The 17,647-nt window shown below is 46.8% G+C and overlaps 3 protein-coding genes across 4 annotated transcripts; 1 reads left to right on the forward strand and 2 right to left on the reverse strand.

Moving 5' to 3' along the window:
- Positions 1–297: 297 nt before the first annotated feature.
- Positions 298–4,891, reverse strand: dnajb1b (DnaJ heat shock protein family (Hsp40) member B1b). Its single transcript, XM_086142841.1, has 3 exons — positions 4,556–4,891; positions 2,178–2,773; positions 298–1,709 (listed from the first exon to the last, which is right to left on the reverse strand). Exons 1-3 carry the CDS (start codon positions 4,764–4,766, stop codon positions 1,476–1,478), a joined length of 1,041 nt encoding a protein of 346 aa, XP_085998967.1. The 5' UTR covers positions 4,767–4,891; the 3' UTR covers positions 298–1,475.
- A 1,525-nt stretch (positions 4,892–6,416) lies between these two features.
- On the forward strand, positions 6,417–14,964 carry tecrb (trans-2,3-enoyl-CoA reductase b). 2 transcript variants are annotated; one of them, XM_086142844.1, is made up of 12 exons: positions 6,417–6,473; positions 9,516–9,566; positions 11,650–11,701; positions 11,800–11,844; positions 12,677–12,780; positions 12,860–12,975; positions 13,077–13,182; positions 13,320–13,392; positions 13,468–13,511; positions 13,640–13,697; positions 14,040–14,128; positions 14,318–14,964. In XM_086142844.1, exons 1-12 carry the CDS (start codon positions 6,459–6,461, stop codon positions 14,489–14,491), a joined length of 927 nt encoding a protein of 308 aa, XP_085998970.1. In that variant the 5' UTR covers positions 6,417–6,458; the 3' UTR covers positions 14,492–14,964. The 2 variants fall into 2 exon arrangements, with proteins under 2 accessions (XP_085998970.1, XP_085998969.1); XM_086142843.1 differs by lacking the exon at positions 6,417–6,473 and having other exon boundaries at positions 9,257–9,566.
- A 743-nt stretch (positions 14,965–15,707) lies between these two features.
- ndufb7 (NADH:ubiquinone oxidoreductase subunit B7) lies at positions 15,708–17,542 on the reverse strand. The gene is made up of 3 exons (XM_086142846.1): positions 17,292–17,542; positions 16,292–16,460; positions 15,708–15,869 (listed from the first exon to the last, which is right to left on the reverse strand). The coding sequence occupies exons 1-3, from the start codon at positions 17,401–17,403 to the stop codon at positions 15,782–15,784; spliced, it is 369 nt and encodes a 122-aa protein (XP_085998972.1). The 5' UTR covers positions 17,404–17,542; the 3' UTR covers positions 15,708–15,781.
- Positions 17,543–17,647: the final 105 nt, after the last annotated feature.

A 17,647-nucleotide genomic window follows, 5' to 3' on the forward strand; every position in this document is an offset into this window, starting at 1 on the left:
CGGTTTTCCAAAGTCACGTTGACGGGTCTAAAAAAAGCACCGGTAGTAGTTTGACCGGAAGTTTGATTCTGTTAACCGGATGTGATAAGTGTTCAAGTTACTGCTCAGTCGCTCCTATTGGTGCTTCTGCTGACAAAGACACAAGTCTATCTGGTTTGGGTCAGAGTGAAAACCAGCAGTTCATCCATTCATCTCCTGGAGTTCACACACCTCTGGGTGTTCCAAACATATAAAGGTTTATACAAACCAGTTTTCATTTTTCACTTTCTACTATTAAAGTAAAACCACATACAGAACTTCATTTGAGCCGCTCTCCCACAAAAACATTCTTTTTCTTTGTTTTATTAAAACAGATGACAAAATACATTTATCTCTTTTCATTAAACTATAATCTCATATATCAAGCGCTCGACGGCATCGCTCATATTTACAATATCGCCTGTCGACGCACTGGGATTCCGTTGTTTTGTTTTTGTCTTGAGAGTGAGTTACAGCTCCTCATGATCGTCCATGTGACAGCAGGAAGGTTATAAAAAAATAAAACGCTGGAAGCTCTTAGTGAGGTCTAATTGCTGGAAGGAAGCTGTTATTTAACAGAAAATAAAAGGTGAGTTTACAGTTCAGTTCCAGTGCTTGTCACTCATCCAGCCCTTGGAGTGATGTTTTTTTAACACGGGTTACAGTGTAGTACACAAATCTAACAGTACTTTAGTCAGTACACAAGTGCAATAACATTTCAGGGACAGCAGATAATTAAATAAAAAAAAAGAAAAAAATGAAGAAGAAGCCTTAAAGCAGTGACTGATGATACAGGAACAAATTATTTCTCCAGACCAGGTTTTGCAACACACACACACACACACACACAAAGAAAATAAAATAAAAAGAAGGCGGGCTCTGGGCGGTTAACGAGATAAAACTCATCTGGATCTGGTCGTGTGATTGGAAACAGGTGACCGCAATAAATGTTTTTTGCAAAAAAACAAAACAGAATTAGGGAAAGGCTCGGCCCTTCCGGAAGAGACGCAGGTTGAGGTGCTGCAGTTGTGAGTTCTTTGGCTTCTGGATGTTCGTCCGATCGCCTGTGAGCTTCTACGTTCTTCGGCGTGAGGACAGTTGTCTTCGGCGTGCTGCCGTGTCTGTAGCATTTCTTAAAATCAAAACCTACTCCGAACCCGGCCAAAGCGTTGCGGACATGCTTGGCATTCTTCTCCCGCGCCAGCATGAAAACAAAAAAAAAAATAAATCAAATCTGGGTTTGTTCGGGCTCGGGGTTTTGGGAATAAGTTGCAGGTGTCCCGGCTGCAGTGCTGTTGACCCGTCGCCATAGCAACACAGGTCAAATAAAACTCTGAGTTTCAGTTTGAAAACAACACATTACAATTTCTTTGGATTTATCTTAAAGGGATTGCTCGTTTCCGCCGGTGCTACTTTAGATATTGGAGCAGTGACTCAGTTCGATGCACAGGATTTGTTTATGAGCGAGGGAGGACCTGAGCGATGGTGTCCCTCGCGCTCTGACTCAGCCTTTCCGGAAACCTGACCTCGAACTCCACTATGAGGTCACCGCGGCGATCTGGGCGTTTGGGATAAGGCAGACCCTCCCCGCTGATGCGCCGCTTCATCCCCGGCTGCACAATGTCGGTGGAGGTGACCGTCACAGTTCTGCCCCCGAGCGTGGGTGCGTTGACAGTACAGCCACACAAGGCCTGGAGGGACAGGAAGGAGAAAAAAAAATTTACTCATCGGTGTCAACAAGGCCGCTGATATTCACTCATCTGTATTATGACATTTTATTGAACCAAATGAAGAGTGACATGACCCCAGTGAAACCCTGGTGAAGGTCGAAACACACAGACATGTGAAAATCCCTTCGAAAATCAAACTCTGAATCCTTATGTAAGCTTTAATCTGAAGACGCTTCATAAAATATGCCTATCCTACTTGATTTTGACAAAACAGGGATTTTATCTCCACTGTTAAATTCATGAATTGGTTTAGTAATTCATTTCTGGAGATAATTTCTGATAACATTTCTGTTATTTCAGTCTCACTTAAGTCAATGATGGTAGTATTTTGAAATATCATATTCTGAAGATTTAGGTCCCTTTTTTTTTTTTTTCCTTGAAACATCCACTTGTGGTCCCTCGGTGTTATGGGAGTATTTCTGAACTTACGTCTCTGAGAGAGATCTTTGCAGTGTAAACGACGTCCGAGTTGTCCCGCTTGAAGACCGGGTGCGGTTTGTCCTTCAGCACAAAGACCACGTCAGCTGGAATGTTGGTGGGAGTTTCATCTCCCTCTTTGGGAAACGTGATTTTGGTGCCTTCTTTCCAGCCCTTCTTGATCTGCACCTCCAGGATTTTCTCTTCTCTTCTTAATGATCGCCCGTCCGGGTTCAGCCTTTTACGGGAGACCTTCATTTTCTTTGTACAGCCGGACAGCACTTCTTCCAGGGTCACGTGAAGGTCATGAACCACCGCCGGGTCTTGCTGCTTCTTCACAATACTGCTGTGGCCGCCCATCCCTGCGTGGCCAGTGCTGAAGGAACGAGGGAAGCCACCGATTCCTCCACCCCCCATCCCAAAGCGGGCAAAGGGGTCGTCAATGTCCATGTCCTCATCCATGCCGCCATTGCGCCCACCAAAAAGCTGCTCAAAGGGGTTACGTCCACCGAAGAATTCGGCAAAGATGGCATGAGGGTCACCCTGGAAGGTGTAGCTGAAGGTGCCAGGACCACCGCCTCCTCCAGTGGGACCACCTCCTTTCAGACCTGTATGACAGAAACGCATCAATGGAGATGTTGAAACAACTAAAGCGAGACAATTTTGGTTTGTCTTATTTTAAATAGCGGGAATCCTGCTGCTAACATGTCAGCAGTCTTTTGGTTGCTGAAAATACTCAGAATCAGAAGTACTTTATAGATCCCAAGGGAGAAATTGCTTCAATAGACAAATACTTCAAATTTACATATTTCTACTGTTACACAACTGCGCTCGAATAAACATGGAAGGCTGGAGGCCAAAACATAACTAGATAATAGCTTACGAAATAGTTCACCACTGTATCATGAAAATGCAAACAAATCAAATGTAACATAACTAAATAATAATTAAAACCTTAACATAGGCCTTACATTTCAGAATGTAAGGCCTGAATATTTTAAAGGAGAGCATATTTTAAAATATCATTTGTATTTTGGATGAGACCTCTGCTAGGTTCATGCATTGGAACTGATGTCAAATTAAATCCAAATGGGAATAAACTGCAGACTGGCAGCAGTGCCTCTCTTCTCTCTCTCCCAAAATGGACTTTTGCACACACAGAAATGTAACCCCTATGAACCGAGTCAGAAGCCAGACAACAACTCCAATTTCAAAATTCTTTAAATTTCCAGAGTGGAAAAATCTGGTCTGTTTGGTCCTACCATGGATCTTGCCAGGCATGTGTGATGCCTCTGAGAACAAGCTGTATGTGCAACAGCAGAGCCATTTTTCAATCCCGCACAAAACCTCATATTAAAAGTAGAAATCCCCCAAATGGTATTTCTCTGTGTGCAAACACCAGTGTTCCAAATGTGGCACAAACCCACTACATTCCACCACAGGCAGCTGTTGCGTAGGTTTGCACAGAATCTATCAACAAACAAGTCACTGAATGATGAGTGGACAAACAAATGACTAGGCGCGTTCTCTGTTTCCAAACAAATGATTCAAGATCACTAGAATTTATCTCCCCTTAGCTGAGACTTTCAGACCAAAGACGAATCGAGATTATCCCCGGTAATATAACACCATTTTCACAAGCACCAAAATTTGGTTTCTTGTACAGTGTCCTTCAACGGTTAAGTCTCAAAATCAATAAATAAGCATAACAGAAAAACAAAGAAGACAGTTGGAAGATAATGACTCATGATAATGAGGTTATATTTCAGATAAACTAACACAGTAAAGGATCCAATGCTCATACATATACTGTACACATACATGAACACACCCACACACACACACATGTATGTGTGTCTGTCTGTGTGTGAGTGTGTCTGTGTATGTATGTATGTATATGTGTATACACACACACACACACCTGTCTAAATAATGCAGCTACTTCGGCTATTTATGAAACATGTTTACATCTTGCCCCGGAATACCGGAAATCGCTGGCGTTGCCATGGTAACATAACAAGGGCGACGCTCGGGTAACTTTCCGGACGTCTTGGCTAATGAAGGAGGAGGTTAACTTGAATTTTGCTAACTAATTAAACAAATGTCGGACACATGGATTAACGATGATCGGTGCTTAAAACGTTCCCCACCCGGTTGTTAATATTCGGATATATTGTGTTGACTCCCCCAGTGGCTCAGCTTTTCGAACCCTGCTAGCAAAGCCTCGCCAGCACTTTGGCTTGGGACCGAGCCCGGGCGCCATGACAGCCCGGCGGTCCGGACGTCAGTTCGGTCCCGGCCATGGCGGACACGGCTCGGAACACGGTCGCGGTTTGCTCGTGTTTGCCTCTTTACCGAGTCGAAGCCTCGCGTAGGGCGGTCAGCCATACCTTCTTCTCCGTAACGGTCGTAAACGTCCTTCTTCTTCGGGTCACTCAGGACATCGTAAGCCTCGGCGATCTCCTTGAATTTCTCCTCGGCCCCCGGCGACTTGTTCTTGTCCGGGTGGAAGCGGAGCGCCTGCTTCCGATACGCTTTCTTGATATCGTCCTCCGATGCGCCTTTCTGAATTCCCAACACCTCATAGTAGTCTTTGCCCATGTTTGTCCTCACTTGCGACGTGCTCCGGGGAAACGCCCGACGCTGGGGCTCCGGTACGTTCCGGTAGATTTAAACGGCATGGAACCTTCTAGAGTTTTCTATAACAAGCCCGCACAACCTCAACTGCTGCGGTTGGCCAAGGCCACGCCCACTCTTACGTCATCGCTTGTGATGCGTTCAATGCAGCCAGGAATATTCCTGCACAGTAACATACCTTGCCATATTAGTCTCCACGGGTCAGGAAGAACTTGGCGGAGGCGAGATTTAAAAAAAAGGGTTTCATGTGGATGGCCGATCACAGCAGAGGGCAATCTGTCCTTTGTTTGGAACATCTTGTGCAAAAATTTATATATTTGCACGCACACACACACTCACACACGCAGTAGTGTTACTAAAGACCCAACTGTAGTCTAGATCTATTATTTTGGGACACGACCCAAAAGTGTTGGTTGGTGCACAGTGGGAGGTTGTGATAATGGGGCAGAGCAAACTTGTTGCACATGAGAAGGAGGGCAGGATCTGCTCTGACACATTTCCTGTCCAATTACTTTCCCCTTGCCGTTTTAAGAGCATCGAAACATGCTGTTATTGTTTCAATTATGCACTAGCACTCGAGTGTTATGGTTTACTATTCCTGTGTAAAATGAGAACTCAAGGCATATCTTCTGGAAATCAGGCTACATTACACAGGCAATCCCATTAACATGATGTCTTTGGAAATCAGGGTGGAGCCAGTTTTATCTCATGTTTGCTTAATACAGCCTTTCAAATTTGCATGTATTGTTCAGTGTTTGTGTTCTCCATTAAACAATTCAAGAAACGGTAACGAAAGTAAAATGCTCATGTATATATTTATCCTTCACAAATGATGCAAAATGTTATCAGCCTATAAAATACATTGAAAATATCCAAAAAGCTTCTACTTGCATGGTAGCATCGTAAAATATTGTCCAACACAACTATTACAAAGGTCATGATGTCTGTGTGGGGAAGGTTGAGGGAGTGATCAATATGGTATTAGACTTTACAGATTGTGATATAACGTGTTGAATAAGTTACACGTTGACATGCAATTTTTGCCCTTTGTATTTGAGCTAAACGTAACAAATCATCCATTAAAGTGTCTGCTGACCACCGACCCAGGGTTTATTGTCATGTAGATAGATACACCTGCATGCACAGGTTTACAACAACACATACATACACGGTTACATTTCAGACAATGAGTGGAATAGTGTCAGGAAGAGCATTTATTCTTACATTTTCGTGGAAATATGATGATTTACAAGTGCATTTGAGCGAGAAATAGGGCAAACTTCTTCAACTTTGACCGAGAAGGGTGGGGAAAGGAATGTGATAAGGTGTGCGTGGAACGAGTGGAGGTGTTACGCCATCACACAGACGTACAGAGCCGCCATTCAAAATCCAATGACCGCCGAGCGTCTGCGAATAAATCCAATTACACCGCTTTAGCCGCGACCTCTCAGTTTCATCGCTTCCCATTGGCTACAGTGCTGAAAGGATGTGAGGCACTTCCGGTTGATCCTACTCGCGACATGCGCGGACGCTGATTGGACCAGCGGCGGACAGTAGCCCCGCCCACCAAGCGCTCCGCAGAGAGACATTAGTGCGTTGATTGGACGCAACCCTGTCATTCATTTCGTATCGCGGAAAGGGCTGCGAGCTGCCAAGATGAAGCACTACGAGGTGAGTGTGATACATGAAACTCTAAACCGTCAATGATGCTGTTTAAAAAGCACACATTTATCATTATAAAAATACTTTAAAACATTCGGGATCTTAGGGTGTTTCCTCCGGAGCGGAAGCAAAACCACATTCTGGGGTTTCTAACGAGCTTAGCATTCTGCAGCAACGCCTGTCGCCGGTAGTGCTGCCATTGACGGGTGTCATGTCATGATGAGGAAAAAACGCAAAATTAACGGGCAAAACGTATCAAACCCGACTTATGAATCAACAAAGGACGCTTCTACCCTTTATTTACGTCTATGTGTTTTTATTTTGTTGGAAGTGTACTATACCTCTCAGTGGGGCTGTACGGCGGATGTATCTGTCCGGCCGCATCACCGCCATCTCGGGGATGGATCACGCCGCCTCCTAGCTTGTTATTACTCAATACTACAGGTGAGCAGACCCGACTGTCTCAGGTGGGATGGATACACACGTTTCCAGCCTCAATTACAACCACCAAATCTCTTTTTTTTTTTAAAAGTGCTCAGTCTTTTAAAATCTGATTTAAATTTAGAGGTTCACCTTTTTTTTGAGGCCATCCCACTTGTTGAGTTTCTGAAAAAAAAACCCGAAGAAAAAAAAAAAACCCACCTGACAGGATTTGGGGCCCTTGACTGAAATGTTGCCCAACCTGTGGCACCGTAGCATCTCTCTGCGCTCGCCTATGGGCTCCACCCTGAGAGGAGTTTGAATTAGTTAGGATTGATGTTCATGATAAAAAGGAAGACACACTCCCCAAAGCCTGCAATAGATATTGAAGGTTTTGCAAGAAACACACATAATTTTGCTGCAAGGAAATGCCTTGTAATGCATTTTTCACTCTCTCTTTGTGAGTCACCAAGACAAGTGACGGTTTGACAGCGTATTGACTCACTGTGCAAGTTCTGCTGGGAAACCCATGGGCAAGTCCTGACCCCCCTGATGATTTACTGTAGTTAGTTTTGCAACAGACACACACACACACACACACACTGTACACACACAACAGCACAGTGTGTGAAAGTGCGTGAAAAAGACTGTTGTTCAGGTTGTGAAATCATGCAGGTCACAGGATGAAAGGCGTGAAATATGAGCTTGCAGCTCTGCAAGTGCAAAGGTTTCTTCTTGTCATTTCAGAAGCCAATATTTACTCCTCATTTCATGCAGAGCGCCTTGGGGTATGTTAATTGAGACAAAACACACAGCGGAAACCCTCGTGGAATGTCTGACAAAACAGTTTCAATCAATTGTTTGTTTTACATTACACCCATGCGGTAACAAAGCATAAATCCAGGAAGTTTAGTCCGCTTCTTCAAATTGGTTTGATTCTCATATCTTTAATATTGGGAGCATAACTTCGCTTCAGAGGCCGATTCATTGCTTCCGTAAGAGCATCTCCTGTAGCTATCCTTCATCACCCAAAATTTCTGTCATTTTCTCGGTCTGGAAAATCGGCCCTGTGTTCCAATACGGGTGTTTGTCTTACCTGAGAGGGGGCGCCGGGGATCCCAGCCCGGCCATCAGATCTGCGCCAGTGAGATGGAAGAAGTCCACCGTGGCTTCACCCTCACTGACAGAGCGCACTGCCGGGACCGAGTGTCACGCAGACGCAGGCTTTATATAGACGAGGGGTGAGCGGCGGGGGCTACGGGTGTGTGTGTGGGGGGGGGGGGGGTCTGCAACAGAGAAGCGAGAGATTTTTTTTTTTTTTTTTTTTTTTTTTTAAGGGTGAGAGCAAGCACTTCATACGTACCTCTGCAGATAATCTGTGAATAATCTAATTCTCTGGATGAGATTATTGCGAGCGTAAGTTTTTTTTTTTGTTTTTTTTTTAATTGTTGTTGTTTTTTATTCTCGTCCAAGTGACTTTTACGTCGCAGGGAAACCGTCTCCCTGCCAAAAGCTGCGCCCACCTCCACCTCCTCCATGTCAGTTTCTCATTTGATATGGAAACTCAATCCCCCCGTGAACTGTAGATCATCCCGGGGACTGCACCGGGAATGCCCTGGCTAAGCCATCCGTGTCTAGAGTATTATCATCCCCGGGTTGCGGTAAAGGGCAGCTCCCTCCGTGTTAAACCGATGGCTCTGGCAGCGGAGCGAGGTTTAGAGGTACTAACTCCCCCTGCATTCGCTCGCCCCCCCTCCACGGGGCAGTGATGGACAGGGACGGCCAGCTGGACCGCAGTCACCAAGGATGGGGTGTATAGACACGGTCGCTGAATGACAGCGCCGTAAAGTGCAACCTAACGGCTGACCCATGACATCATTGCGAAGGCGCAGCCTGGGGGGGGGTTGTCTTCAGTGAGAGGGGCTGGTTATGCAGAGTTAGCAGTGGATGTTTATAATTAGCATTCGGGAGAGAGGAAGAGACGGGGTCAAACTGGGAAAGGGGGTGTTGTTTTTCATAATAACCCTTGCCCCTCGGTCAGAGGTAGCAGTAGGTGGTCAGGTGTCCTTTTCCCCCCCCTCTCCGAAGGTATATTTAATTTAAAAAAACCGAGGCGCCCAAAACGAGCCGCGCGCTCTAGAAGTTTCCTTTTATGAAATCGGCGCGGGCCCCGGCTTCCAGGGGAACGCCGGGCACGCAACTGTGCGCACACATGTGGCAAAGCGGCGGCGGTGGGGGGGTTGGTCGCCTGGCAGTTAAATAAAGCATTTCACCAGAAGTGAAGGAATGGGAGAGGGGCAGGGGAGGAGGAGAGGTGGGGAGGGTTGGCGAGGAGGAAGAGGGAGGGCACGGACAGATTTATTTCCACAGCTGAGCGCCGCCGCTCACCTCTCCGCCGCGGCGCTGATCCGGGAAAGACGCTCGGGTGACCAGAGGACCGAGGGGGAGACCGAACTTTGAGCCCAGTTCAGAGGGGGGGGGAGTTCCGCCGACATGGACGCCCTCGCGCTTGAGGCCACCAGCGGGAAGAAGGCGATCAACGGGGCGTCGCTGGCGGCGCCGGTGCTGACCCCTGCCCCCGTCAAACGCAAACCTGCCAAGAAAGCTAAAAAGGCTGTTGTTTTCTTCGAGGTGGAGATACTGGACGCCAAGACCAAGGACAAGCTCTGCTTCCTGGACAAGGTGCGCACATTTTCTTACCCTTTCCTCCGGGGCTTTGAACGCCTCGCCGTCGTTTACTGACCTCATCCCGTCGACAAACCCTTTTAAAGACTTGCATGTGGGTTTGCAACTGTCCACACGCCTGAACGAGGCAAGCACGTGTGTGTGTACATGTGTGTGAGTGTGAATACAGTCATTAGCAGCAACAGGTGCAATTAGGCTGATCCCATATTACTGTAAAAATGTGTGTGTGTGTGGCTGAATTTAAAACCGGACCCTGACACATGTGATACATACACACATGTGCTGCGTTTAGTGATCTGCAGATGGCATATGTATGCTTGCCCACACACACACACACACACACATGCTTACCAATGAAGCAACACAGAGTGAACCCAATGGAAGATGAGGTCCGTGTTTTAAGGCTGTAGTCTTTATAAACCTCTGCGTGACCCATGTGCGCGTGCACACACACACACACACACGCAACTTGGCCGTGACCCCTCAACCTCAGATTTGCAGGTGCTAATTAGCCGTGTCTGCGCCGCTGCAGGGAATTCTACTATTAAATGGCTCCCGGTGGAATTAGCGCTGCTCACGCGTGCAGGCCCTGACGTTGCAGAGGGTCCATCCCAATCCGACTTTTCTTGCTAAAATCGCTGATTAGTTGTAAGTTATTAAAACTGTTACTGGCAGGGTTAAACGGCGACTGAAGCTTCAGACGAAATCCCCAAAAACATGTCTGACGAGCCTCGGGATGTATTTACATCCGAACAACCAACCCTGGTGTCTCTCGTCAGTCAAATCATTGTTAGTTCAACCAAATTGATGTTTATCTCACTCGACAGTTATCCTCCTGATGTTCTTATTCACACCCAAACGACTCGCTGAGGGAGGAAGGACTTTGAAAATAACCTTAAAAGTGTCATAAAAGCTCAGTATTTCAGTGATTAATAACCAGTGAACTCAAGGATGAGCTTTTTTTGGGTTTTATAAAAATGGTTTCAGATTTGAGCATGTGTTTGTGTTGACGGTTAAGCCCCAAAGCCAGAGCAGGACGTCAGCGGGTTCTCTCTCCGGGCAGGGCCTTCGACCTCCCCCTTGTCTGCACGTGAAAGAACGGCGAGGCGGATTGCTCAGCAGCGTCCGTCACATTGGACAGGATACGAGAGCCCATTTATCAGGGGACAGTAAGGGTGAACGCCGGGGCTGTTATTGTTGCCCCAGACAGTTTTCAATCTGTGTGACTTGTAAGTCGAGGCAGGTGCGGTCGGGGTGGGATGGGGGGGCTATAATCAGTGCGACGCCTGTCTCGGTTTATAAAATTGCATTAGCCAGATTTGGACGGCGGTGTTTCCCCTGCCGGCCGGGGCAGCGGCTGGAGGCGGGGAAGCACAAAGGCGCCATCCCTGTCAGATTAGACCTCGTTGTCACCTTCGCTGGGTTTCCATGGTGATGGCATCCAGCCGTCTTAACACCTCGGTACGGGCTGTTTCACACACCCGTAGCGTGGTGGGGGGTAGGGGGGGGTGCATCCCGGTTTCCTAACACGGGTAAACACACAAATGAAACCGGAGTCCTGGGTCAAGTCTGGGTTTGATGAGGGATATTGGAGTGAATTCAAAGGCACAACAGCCTTAAAAGGCAAATCAGCCTGGATGCGTGTTAGCATAGCTACATGCTAAATACAGGTAAATATCACAAGGTAAACACATTATGTAGTGTTTGTTGCACAAGAGACAGTTAGCTCTTAGGGGGGAGGTGTGTGTGTGTGTGAGAAAGGTGTGTTTTCCTTCCAAAATGGAGGAGACACTGGTAGTTTGCAAGAAGTGCCACTTCAATCCAGCTTCTGCTCTGTTGCCACTGTTTGTTTGGGACGCCTGCAGTGTGTGTGGGTGTGTGTGTGCGTGCGCGCGTGCGTGCGTGCGCTCGCCCATGATCTTTGAAATCCTAATACCAGCTGTTGAATAGCTCACATCGGTGGGGTGTGTGAGCCCAGCCAGAGCTAAATTTACCACTAATCACTGCCAGGAATGGAAAAAACAGGGGTTATTATCTGTTCCTTTTTGTAAGTTTGTGACCCCATGGGTGTCGTTTACAGGTTGAGCCCAATGCTACGATCGGAGAGATCAAGTCCATGTTCCACAAGAGCCGTGAGTGTCCTCGCCAGGGGATGTTCCCCGCCCGATTTTTAATCTCACCCTCTCTCCATTGGCACTGAAGTCTTGCGGTGTGTGTGTGTGTGTTTCAGATCCTCAGTGGTACCCAGCCAGACAGTCCATTCGCCTCGACCCCAGTGAGTCATTCATCTGCTCTGCTCCTCCGGACACAACACTAGAAAACAAACAAGTCAAGTTTACCGTTTCTCTTCTGCGAGTTTGGAGTCGCTCTTGATCTTTATCTGACCTAATCTTATTTAGAATCACCTGTAAAGACTTCCAATAGTCTTTCGATGATAAACAAAAGGTCAATTTTTAAAAGTGAGACTTTGGATGTCCAGTAATACCTTGACTTACAAGTTTAATGGCTTTAGTGAACAAATAATGTATAAAAATAATAATACATTATAAAAGAGAATGTAAAGAAATAAAATCGTGTAATTAAGTGTATTTACCCTAAAGATTGGGAGAAGATGCTAGCAGCAGGAGGTTAGGGGACTTTTTCATATTGCTTAACTCACTTGCTACACATTTAATGCTACAATGTATTGCTAAATGTAACTTGCAAACTTTGCTAAACTCTATGCCAGTCCTTTTTTTTAAAATGATCAAACCGTCCCACGTCCCAGACAGTGGCGGTGCAACGGTGTCAAACGCTCTTAACTGTCGCTCTTAACTCAGATCTCGGCTCGTATCAAAAGCAAAAATCGACTGGGTGGTGCTGGTATTGTGAAAAATTTCCAAGTTGATACACTTGTAAGGCCAGGTTCCACTGTTTGTTAAAATGAAAAGAAATGAGGCCCTAAGACAGATCCCTGTGGGACACTGAATGTCTGTTAGCTGCTGGAAAAGCCTGCTACTCCTCTATTAACCAAACATCAAGTATGTTTACTTCAGTCAAACCAGCTGGAGGATGTGTGTATTCGCGGGAGTCTGAACCTTATCTGATCACCATGCTGTCTCTTCCAGAGGGGAAATCTCTGAAGGACGAGGACGTCCTGCAGCATCTCCCCGTAGGAACCACAGCGACGTTCTACTTCAGGGACCTGGGTGCTCAGATCAGCTGGGTCACGGTGGGTGATACACACCAGCGCCCTCTAGTGGTCTGCAAAGGGAACTGCAACACTAACATATCTGCTTTCTCTTCCTCAGGTCTTCCTGACAGAGTACACCGGCCCCCTGGTCATCTATCTCCTCTTCTACTTCAGGGTTCCCTTCATCTACGCACCCAAATATGACTTTACCACCAGTAAACACTGGGTGGTGCAGTGAGTACAACTGTCTTTGTCTTTCGTCGCGCACCGACTTCTTAGCGGCCGAGCCTCCCCCCTCCCGGTGGAGCTAACCGAACCGTCTCTGCACTCCCCAGCCTGGCCTGCATGTGTCACTCTTTCCACTATGTCAAGAGGCTGCTGGAGACGCTCTTCGTCCACCGCTTCTCCCACGGAACCATGCCGCTGCGCAACATCTTCAAGGTGAGGATCTTGGCGCCGTCTCGCCGCCCGTCATCGCGGACAAAGAGAGCGCGGGATCAGCTGACGTTGTATTTTTGAGACGAGTATTTCAGCTGTGAGGATTAGCAACAGCATTCCTGTCGCTTTCTCCTCACCAGAACTGTACATACTACTGGGGCTTTGCAGCGTGGATGGCCTATTACATCAACCACCCGCTCTACACGCCGCCCAGTGAGTGCACGTCTACACACACACACACACATTCTACAGTGACTTACCAACTCAGCTGGTTTTGTCTCCTTGCAGTCTACGGGGAGCAGCAGATCAGACTGGCCCTCATCCTGTTCTTGGTGAGTGTCAGATATGTGGAGTGAAATCAAAAGAACCCGGCTCAGAAGTTGGAACCTCAGGTTTCCCGCTGCGAAAGAAAATGATTATTTCGGATTTCGAGTAAAATCGCTACTGTCTTCTCCAACAGTTCTGCCAGATCGGCAACTTCTCCATCCACATCGCTCTCCGGAATCTCCGTCCACCGGGTACCTACACACACACACACACACACACACACACACACACACATCCTTGTCTTTCCTACCTGAGACTATCAGACTTTTTAATTCCTCTTCCTTCAGCCGAAGGGAATATTCAGATCTTTGTACTTTTTTAAGAACTTAAAACACTTGATAGCTTTAACAGTTTATATTTTATTGTATTTCTTATTCTCCTTCCTTCCTACTATTATCCATTATTGTTGTCTTGCTTGAAACTCTGGCACAACAATTTCCTTCGGGATAAATTAAGTTGTTCTTATCTTAAAGCACCCGCAGAAACTCCTTTTTGATTAAAAATAACCTCCTTATTCCGTCGTCTTCATGCAGGATCCAAAACCAGGAAGATTCCCTACCCAACCAAGAACCCCTTCACCTGGATCTTCCTGCTGGTGTCTTGTCCCAACTACACCTACGAGGTAGGATGTTCTACCCCTGGCTGGGGTTATTGCGGGAAACACAAACAGAATTTGCCCCAGAAAGCTGCTCACTATGGAGTGCGCCTCAGTGGTAGGACACGTCCATGTCTGAGGTTATATGTCAGTACTTCACCTGCAGCTCCTGCCCTCTGGTGGTGTCTGGGTGTAAATGTGTGTCTCCTCCTGCAGCTGGGCTCCTGGCTGGGCTTCACCCTGATGACGCAGTGTCTGCCCGTTGCCTTCTTCACGCTGGTGGGGTTCATCCAGATGACCGTGTGGGCCAAGGGGAAGCACCGCAGCTACCTGAAGGAGTTCCGCGACTACCCCCCGCTTCGCTCCCCCATCCTGCCCTTCGTCCTGTAGAGGACCAAGTACAAACCCACCCCCCGATAGATAGCTCCCCTCCCGCAAAAACACACCCTTGTTTTCTCCCAGATTCACACTGGAACCTAACTGACTGGAAGAATCTTACCCTGTACCTCCTCGCCTTCTCTCCGTCGACCCTCGTCTTCTCCCGGCTCTTCATCCCTTTATCACCCAAAGTGACATCCTAATGTTTTGTTGTTGTTTTTTTGTAAATGGCACACAGACCAGACCTTCCCGACGGGTTCATTGACCTGCATGTAGTTTGAGCTCTCACGGAAGTCTTAGCCTTCACGCTAGGCGGCGTCGCCCCCGACGACTCCCCGAACGTCAGCGGTACCTCCCGCTCCGGGGTCTGGATCTGCGTGTGGAGATCATTGTGGAGTTTTGATATGTTATTCATCTAAACTTGAAACCGAAAATAGCATTTAACACGGGTGTCTGACAAAGTAATTTATTAAAAAAAGAAACCGTATAAGCTGCTGCTGCTTGTTCTCTGATGTATTTTACACCGTCAGTATTTTCTCAGTCATCAGCGATGGGATAAACCTTCACAAGGAAGGCAAGCGCAGCTGATGGATTTGAACGGGAAGCTGCGGGGTGGGGCTCAAGTTACATCGGACCATGAATATTAATAATTATAATAATTTATTGCTCCCCAATCGGGAAATTTGTTGCATGACAGTAACAATAAATATGAATATAAATCTATACCATACACTTCATTCTTCTGTTTATCATGCTCACAGGGGTTGTGGTAAGAGGGGTTGCAGAGCCACATATAGAGGCATTCAACTATTCACTCTCATTCACAAATATCTAATAGCCGCCGGTCACCTGACCTCGACTGAAATAGTGTCGGTGACATCTGGTCACCCGAAGTGACGCCGCCCAGCGATCACTGGTGGAGTTTTAAATGTCAGGAATCTAATGTGGCGAGAGCGCCGACAGCGTCGCTCCCCACGTCTCGTCCCGAGGACGCCTGGCAACCTTCAGACAGCTTCTTTTAAAAACCCAGCAGCTTCACCTACTTTTAAACTGAGCGGTGCCATCGGGGGTGCAGCGGGGCAAAGCCTCCATCTCCCAGAGATCTTCCCTCACTTCCGTGAAACCAGGCCGGGGAAGAACGAGGGTAATGAAAGCAGAAAACGGCGCTGAAAAACCTGAGTGAACTTAAAATCATTCAATAAAATATCAAGACTATGGGATGCAGCGCTTCATTGAGGATCGTTTAATGTGAACGGTTGCATGTATATACACGAGAAGAAACCTAGGGTTGAGATTTGCTGATCACGCGGCTTCAGCCTGGGCCTCGATCCTCTTCTTCCTCATCTGCAGCCGCCTCTCCCTCTCGTACTCCTTCATGCGCATCACGTAGCTGGATGGGGGAGAGGAAAGCACGGTGCAGAGGGTTATCACTACACAAAAATATAGCTAAAAACAACAGCGATATTAAAAAATCTGTCCCTCCGTGATGTTGCTGAGTTGCATGTCAATGGTTCAACCAAACCCAACAGTTACATAATCTGTGTCATTCGACTTCAAGCCACCTGTGGAGGGAGGGAGCCACCAGGGCTGCTTCCTTGGAAAAACATTATCCTTTGCATGTAAAAATCATAAGTCAGTAAAGCGGTTAGCCAATATTCGCTTTGTTCGTCACATGAATCTTTAGGATCTATTTTCCCTAAGTTGGAGTTTAAAAATGAGACCGTTTGGAAGTGAATCCCAAACAAAGAGACTGTCAATTCAGATAAGGTGTTTTTTTTTTTGTTTGTTTACTGAGCATGGGGTGGCACTCACTCCTGGTGCTCGCAGTAGTCCCAGTCGTGTCTCTCGTGTTTGCAGGCCAGGAAGTTGGGCCAGTTGTCCCGCTTGCACTTCATGAGTTTCAGGAGGTAATGGGCGCAGTAGTCCCTCTGCTCCAGAGGCAGCTGGGCCAGGTTCATCTGCTCCTGGGTCGCAACCATCTCTGCCATGGCGACGCACAATTTCACAGTCAAATATCAACAGCACAGTGAGATGCAATGAATAACACGTTGCAACAGAAATGAAGAAGCCTCTCTGACAAAGGGTGAAAGAAATTCAAGTCCAGTTGCCACAAGAATTGCAACAGGGATTTATGCCCTTAAAATATCCATCTAGAAGTTACAAAGCCTATCTGTTTAAAGTTGTTGTTACAGATATGATGTATTAACTATATTATAACAATCCCAGCACCCTAAACAAGAGCTGCATTTGCACTGGGTTACATTGAAAAAATCTGTTTTGATTTGCACAATCAATGTGGTGACAAAACTTTTAAAATGCGCAATAACAACAGTTATCAAAATCTTCCTGTCATGGCAACTGGACTTCAATTTCTTCAGTTCAGAAGTGAAGAAGCCTCTTGGATGAGGGGATGAACGTCTTGAAATGAGGTAATTCAAGTCTAGTTGCAAAGACAAGAAGATTGAATTCACCATGACCTGGGTGACTGAGAACCTCCGCAGACGTGTAGCAATAATCATACTTACAGGCAACACACACCAGCTGAAACTGACTTATAACTCAAAAAGTAAAGAGGTGGTAAACATGAGGCAGAGGCCACGACCAGGGTATTTAAATAAACTGAGCAAACTGAAACACTTGAACGTCACACTGTGGACACTGGCTAACGTTTTAGCTGCGGAGCTAATATGAGCGAAACATGACAAAAACAAAAAATACCAAAGTAGAGACAAAACTAAATGAATGCCAAAGTTTTCCTTTGACAGGCAGAAACAAATGGGTGTACGGGTGAAGATAAACGCGTCTGACATACCCCGTTCCTTCCGCTCAGGGAATCCAAACTCGGGGTCGAATTCGAATTTCCTCGACGGATCCGGTTCGGTCTCGGTCTCGGTGATATACCGCCTGGCCAGGTGAGCTCCCATGGCACCGACTTCGTCTAAAACCCTCCCCTCCAAAAAGATAAATAGGATGCGTTTGCTTTTATTCTTGGATAAGCAAAAAAAAATCCTAAAATCCGCCGATTTGGCATTCGGTCACCTCCACAAGCCCCTCGCCTAAACTTCCGGCTTCACCGGAAATAGACAGGGGACCAGTCCTTCCTGGAAATGCTTCCCCAACGCAACCACGGAACGAAGGTTCCGGTTCCAATGCACGGGTTCTCCTATC

The sequence above is a fragment of the Fistularia commersonii genome, chromosome 35, assembly GCF_037954325.1.
Source record: "Fistularia commersonii isolate RoL2024-O1a breed Wild chromosome 35, RoL_Fcom_v1.0, whole genome shotgun sequence".
NCBI classification, from domain to species: domain Eukaryota; kingdom Metazoa; phylum Chordata; class Actinopteri; order Syngnathiformes; family Fistulariidae; genus Fistularia; species Fistularia commersonii.